Source organism: Sorex araneus, chromosome 5 (assembly GCF_027595985.1).
Source record: "Sorex araneus isolate mSorAra2 chromosome 5, mSorAra2.pri, whole genome shotgun sequence".
Taxonomy (NCBI): domain Eukaryota; kingdom Metazoa; phylum Chordata; class Mammalia; order Eulipotyphla; family Soricidae; genus Sorex; species Sorex araneus.
In genome coordinates, this window is record NC_073306.1 from 121500307 (window position 1) to 121506543 (window position 6237).

Here is a 6237-nt window from a genome sequence, read left to right on the forward strand (position 1 = left end):
GAAGGAAGGAAGACAAGGAAGGAAGGAAGAAAGGAAGAGAAAGAAAGAAGAAAGAAAAGGAAGAAAGAAAGAAAGAAAGAAAGAAAAGACAAGAAAGAAAGAAGGAAGAAGGAGGAAGGAAGGAAGGAAGGAAAGAAAGAAAGAAAGAAAGAAAGAAAGAAAGAAAGAAAGAAAGAAAGAAAGAAAGAAAGAAAGAAAGAAGAAAAGAAGAGAGGGAGGGAGGGAGGAAGGAAGGAAGGAAGGAAGGAAGGAAGGAAGGAAGGAAGGAAGGAAGGAAGGAAGGAAGGAAGGAAGGAAGGAAGGAAGGAGGGAAGGAGGAAGGAGGAAGGAGGGAAGGAGGAAGGAGGAAAGGGGAAGAAGGAAAGGAGAGAAGGAGGAAAGGAGAGAGAAGGAGGGACAGGTGAGAGAGAGCAAACACCTCTCTGCTGTGTGAGTGCTCCCCAGAGTCGACCTCAGCTTCCAGGGCATCATCGGAAAAAATGAGGGGGCCTCAGGACCACCCCAATTTTCATCAGCTCCCATTGAGTGTCGCCTTTACCCAGCATTGCCTCAAATATGGCTACTTTAATCTAGAAAGAAACTAGAAACTGTCATCCCATTGCTCATCAATTTGTTCGAGCGGGCACCAGTAAGACCTCTCTCTCATTGAGAGACTTATTGTTACTGTCTTTGGCATATCCAATAGGCACGGGTAGCTTGCCAGGCTCTCCGAGAGGGGTGGAGGAATTGAACTCGGGTTGGCTGCGTGAAAGGTGAATGCCCAACTGCTGTGCTAATAAAACCTCCCAATTTGGGGGTGATGGGGCCTCCTGGGCAGTGCTCAGAAGGCCAGGGGGTCAGTCTCAGGTGAGCCCCGGCCAGCGGGGCCAGCAGTTTCCTGCTCTGGCCTGTCCAGGCATCACTTCTCAGGTCTGGCAGGGCTGGGGCCTCCCACGGTTTCACCCACCCACGGTTCCCCCTCCCCCGTGGCACTGGGGCTTCCCCCAGAGGTGTTGGGGCAGGAGTCCAGTGACCTCTGCACCCCTGACCTCTAAACTCTCTCCCCACCCTTCTTACTGAATGTTTTAGAGGATGGTCACACCCCCCCTTTCAGAGAGAAAGGCAGCCAATGTGGGGGCTGCACCTCCCCACTCCCCACCAGGTTTATAAGAGGGGTGTGTGTGTGTGTGTGTGTGTGTGTATTGGGGCGCAGGTGTTGGCGATGCCCCTCCCAGGCATGTCCAGGCTGGAGGGTCTAAGCCCGTGTCCCGAAGCCGCCTGCCAGGAAGCTTCTGCGCTTCTGTGGCCAATAAGAACTTCTACTTGAAATCTTTTGTTTTACTCTTGTGTGGGTGGAGGTATGAGTGAGAACTGGCTCCTTATTAAAAAATAAAAAATTAAAAAAAATGCTTCCAGAAAGTGGAAAAATAAACCCTGAGCTGAGAGCCAGTAGGCATCGGGAGACACACATTCAAGTCCAGCTCAGGCTTGCGTGTCCTTGTGGGAGCGTGAGCCAGCCCGAACCCCTCTGCCATGGGTCTGTGTTGGCTCCTCCCCCTCCCATCCCCTTTGCCTCCCTCCCAGCCCATGTTCCACAATGCTAAGAAGTCGGGGTCCCGGTGCGCCTCGAGGCCCTCCCAGACACCCTACCACAGGGTCTCCCATCTGCGGAGGTGAGGGGCGAACACTCAGCTCTGCTCACTCTGCCACCCTTCCTGGTCTCCAGCCTCCTCCCCAGACACCTCTTTGGCTCTCTTCATGCACAGGTACAGTTGTCACTGTCCCCTTCACAGGGGCTCCCCACTGCTGCCACAGCTCCCCCTGGCCCGGGTGACCTCTTCCCACAGGATCTTCCCCCCTTTCCACGGAACCCCCAGATGCTGCATCCATGAGTTTCTCTTGCTGTCCAGACACCCTAATTGATTGCTTACGAAACATTCTCACCAGGTCCTGACACTCGGGCACTGTCACCCTCTAAGTTTTCACCTACGGGCTGGAGGGATGGTTGAAAGTGCTGGTATATTGGCTTCACATGTTGGGGCCGGGGGTCCCTCAAACGCTGTGCACTTCCAGGAGTGACCCCCTAAGCACCCCAGAGTAGCCTCACCCCTGCCCTCAGCACTGCCAGATATAGCCCCGTCAACTGAAACATAAAGGAATGGATAGAATGAAACAAAATATTGATGTGGATGATGAAGTTCTCCCCATCGGAACCCCTGCACCCGTCCCAGGACCAGGGGCTCCCAGCTGCCTCTCTGCTCTGCACAGGACCCTGACGTGCTGCTTCCAGGCCAGGGGACTGCCCCCCGCCAGCCTGGGGCCTGCCTTTCCCGCCGACTGCAGCGCTGAGGTGAACGCACCTCTCCCCAGAAACGTTCTCCCGCCCTGGCACACAGGGGGCACCAAGGGAGCCTCCATACAGTGGTGCTGGGCAGTTGCACTAGGTTCAACCCATTCTCAAAGCAGGGAGCGGACCCCCAGCAGCCAGCTGTGGGAAGGCGGGAAGGTAAGTGCACAGTTGGCTTAAGACAAGCCCCTCCAGGAGCCCCGGAGGTAGCACGAGGCTTGGGACACTGGCCTTGCACACGGCAGACCCCAGTCGACCCGGGCACCGTGCAGTCCCCCCAGCACTGGCAGGTGTGGCTCTGGAGGCCTCTGAACCACACCAGGGAGCCCTGGTACCTCCCGCACCTCATCCACTGGTCCTCGAATGGAACCGGCCGGCCCAGTTGGCTCAGAACCACTAGGAAAGGCCCCAGGGCTCCTGAACACCTCTTGGGAGACAAGAGAGCCAAAGAGGGGAAGTGACCTCACACCCAGTCCTCAGAAGGACAGCAGACAGAAGTCTCGGCTCCCGGGCTCCGTGCCAGCTTCCCTCAGAGCCCCCTGGGGCTGTCACTACAGCCACATGTCACAGCAAAGGGCCCCTCCTGAGAGCAGCTGGGGCCTTCCACAAAACCCAGAGCATGGACCAGCTCAGACAGGGCTGGACACGCCCACAGCACACCTGGGCCAGCCGCGGAGCCTCTCGGAACCCCCCAGCCTCTGGCTCTCTCACCAGCCAAATGTCAGTGGGTAGCACAGGACGGCAGCCGTTATCCGAAAGATAATCCCAGGACTCCAAATTGTCCATGGCCAGCCTCATGCAGTCACAACTGGCAAATGTGATTTCACCCACCCCCATTGGACACAGTTTGGGAGCAGGGTGGGAGGGGTCAAGCCAAGAGGTGCTCGGGGCTCACTCCTGGCTCTGTGCTCAGGGCTCACTCCTGGCTCTGTGCTCACTCTCTCTATTCTTTTTAAATGGATGTTTTTAAAAATTGAATCACCGTGAGATACACAGTTGCAAGGTTGTTCATGGTTGGGTTTCAGTAATACAATGTTCCTATACCCATCCCTTCACCAGTGTCCCGTGCTTCTCTCCTGCCCCCTCCCTGCCTGCCCCCCCCCCCCAGCCTGCCTCTCTAGCAGGCGCCTTTCTTCTGTCTGTCTGTCTGTCTGTCTGTCTGTCTCTCTCTCTCTCTCTCTCTCCTTTTGGGCATATGCTTTGCAATATAGGCACTGAGAGATAATCATGTATATCCCTTTACCTAGTCTCAGGACTCAGTTCTTGTCCAGAGTGATCATGTCCAACTATCACCGTCTTACTGCTTCTATTGGTTCTGTGCTCAGGACTCACTCCTAGCAGTGCTCAAAGACCCATAGGTGGTTCCAGGGGATCAAACATGGCTGGACAAGGTGTGCAAGACACTCACCTTAATTCCCGTATTATCTCTCTGACCCAAGCTTTAATATTTAAGGATAGCTCAGGAATGATTCTCTCTACCTCTCAGAGAAGCTGCGCGCGCCTGACCCTTGCCCCAAAGGGACTAGGATTCCAAATTCTAAGTCACGGAGTTGGCCCTGAAACCAGGGAAGTTGGCAAACACAGGGTGCCTTCTGGGGCTCTAGGCCGGCCGGGACAGCTACGCACCCCTACTTCCCATGAGGGCAGCAGGGTGGGAACACCTGCAGGGTCACTGTCAGGGCCAACGCGCCTTGCCTGAGCCCCTGGAGAGCGCCTGGGATTACTGTGCAGCGGATCCAAGGGGGAGCCCAGTGCGTGGAGCCTGTCCAGGGGAGCGTCCGCTGGTCTGTCCCCTGGCATCAGGAGAGCAGGAGGACAGGGTTCCGGCATTAGAGGTGAGTCAGCGGGAGCAAGCTGGGTGGGCCTGGTGCATCGGCGTGGACAGGCAGGAAACCCCTGCAGAGCCGCCAGGGCGGACCAGAGGCACCTGTGACAGCTCGGTCCTCACAGCCCTTCTCCAAGCTCAGCCAGGCTGGCGAATCTACCCGGCTCTGGCCTCTGGGGAGTGGGGATTCCCCCAAACCGACTTCTCTTACATTCCCTGTGCCTAGATACTGTGCTTGCACACACACACACACACACACACACACACACACACACACACACACACACACACACACACACACCAGAGTGCCCTCCTAGGGCATCTCCAGCCTGGAAATCATGGAATTGGGGGGGACTTGCCCTCCCTTATCCCCTCCCCCTAGTCTCACGACCCGACCCAACTCCCAGGCCAGCACCTTAAGTCAGGACCACGCGCTTGAATTTCCAGTCTTGAGTCTAAAGCAGCAAAAGCACCGAGAGTTCTTTTGAACAACTCCCGCCTGCCCACTGCACCCCTCCCTAACCTTCCAAACACAACTGCAAGGGAGGGGACTTGAGCCCCAGTGCCCATCCGCTGCCCTGTCCTGCTGAGCCTCCAGCCCAATCCCAAGTTCAGTGCCAGGCCCACGTGGTGGGTCTCCCGCTCCACTTCGGACCGGGGGAGGGGCGCCCAACAGCAAAGTTAGACAGGCGCCCCCCCCCCATCTCCCGGAGCTTCCTCCGTGGTGGACAGAGAGGAGAGAGAGCAGAGAGGGGACCCCACCCCCAGCCCCGCTGGTGTGGACCGGCCCTTGGCCAGCTCCCCCACTCCCGCTGCGCCCCGCCAAGGGTGCAGAGCCAGGCGCCCCGGGGCAAAGCCTTTTGCAGGCATTACCATGGTGATGCAGGGCCTGGCTCCTGTCCAGGGCGCCGGGGGCGGGGGTCCAGGCTCCGTCTGGAGTCTGTAGGTCGGTCCGTGCGGGTCTCAGGGCGCAGTCCCGCCTGGCTCGCGCCTGGGCGCGCTGGCCCGGGGCACCGACCAAGGGGCGCGCAGGGCGCGCGGCGGGACTGCAGACAGTGAGAGACCAGAGGCAGAGGCGGCGCCGAGGGGTGGCCGCGGGGGAGGGGGGGCGGGGCGCCGGGACCCCGCCCGGGTCGGACGCGGCTCCCCTTTGTGTCGGCCGCGCCCCGCCCGCCCGCCCGCCGCGCGTGATGAGAACCAGGCGCCCCCCTCCCGGCCAGGGCGACTCCGGCTGCCAAGACTCGCTGTCCCGTCCCGACACACACTTCCCTGAACCCTGGGGCCCTCACACACACTCGCCCCACTGTCCACCGCCAGGAGTGGGGACCCAGGGCAGAGCTAGACAGACTCTTGCAACAAGCCGGTTAGAGACCCAACTTCATCATCATGTCTGGGGATTAGGGCAGACTAGGAAAGGTCTTGAGCTTCTGTTTCCTCATCTGTAGAATGGAGATGGTGCTGGTGCTGCCGGTCCTGAGGATGGTGGGGATGAGGGTGGCAGAGGTGATGATAATGATGGTGGTGGTGACAATGTGGTGCTGGTACTGGTGGTAAAGTTGGTGGTGATGGTAGTAATGATGGTGGTGATGGTGGTGGTGATGGTGGTGATGATGGTGGTGGTGGTGATGGTGGTAGTGGTGGTGATGGTGGTGATGGTGATGGTTCTGATATTGGTGGTGGTTGTGGTGGTGGTTGTGGTGGTGATGGTGATATTGGTGGTGGTTGTGGTAGTTGTGGTGGTGGTGATGGTGGTGATGATGGCGGTAGTGGTGATGGTGATGGTGGTAGTGGTGATATTGGTGGTGGTGATGGTGGTGGTTGTGTTGGTGATGGTGATGATGGTGATGGTGATGGTGGTGATATTGGTGATGGTGATGGTTGTGGTGGTTGTGGTGGTGATTGTGGTGGAGGTGGTGATGGGGATGGGGATGTGAATGATAGTACAGGTCTCTCGAATTTGAGCATAAGGAATCAATAGTCACCCCCACATCTTCCCCCCATGACTCCCACGCCCAGCCCCACTGTGATGTCAGATTCAGAGCTTAGAGATGCTGGGACTGTTTGCTAGTCTGTTTTTTTCTGGATC

General features: G+C 57.8%; 1 protein-coding gene across 1 annotated transcript in view; it reads right to left on the minus strand.

Moving 5' to 3' along the window:
* Positions 1-5160, minus strand: part of KIAA1755 (KIAA1755 ortholog) — a 37689-nt gene extending 32529 nt beyond the window's left edge. Inside the window, exon 1 of the mRNA XM_055139674.1 lies at positions 5025-5160. Within this exon, the coding sequence (XP_054995649.1) occupies positions 5025-5027 (3 nt within the window). The 5' untranslated portion in view covers positions 5028-5160. The remainder of the gene's footprint in view (positions 1-5024) is intronic.
* Between the last annotated feature and the right edge of the window lie 1077 nt (positions 5161-6237).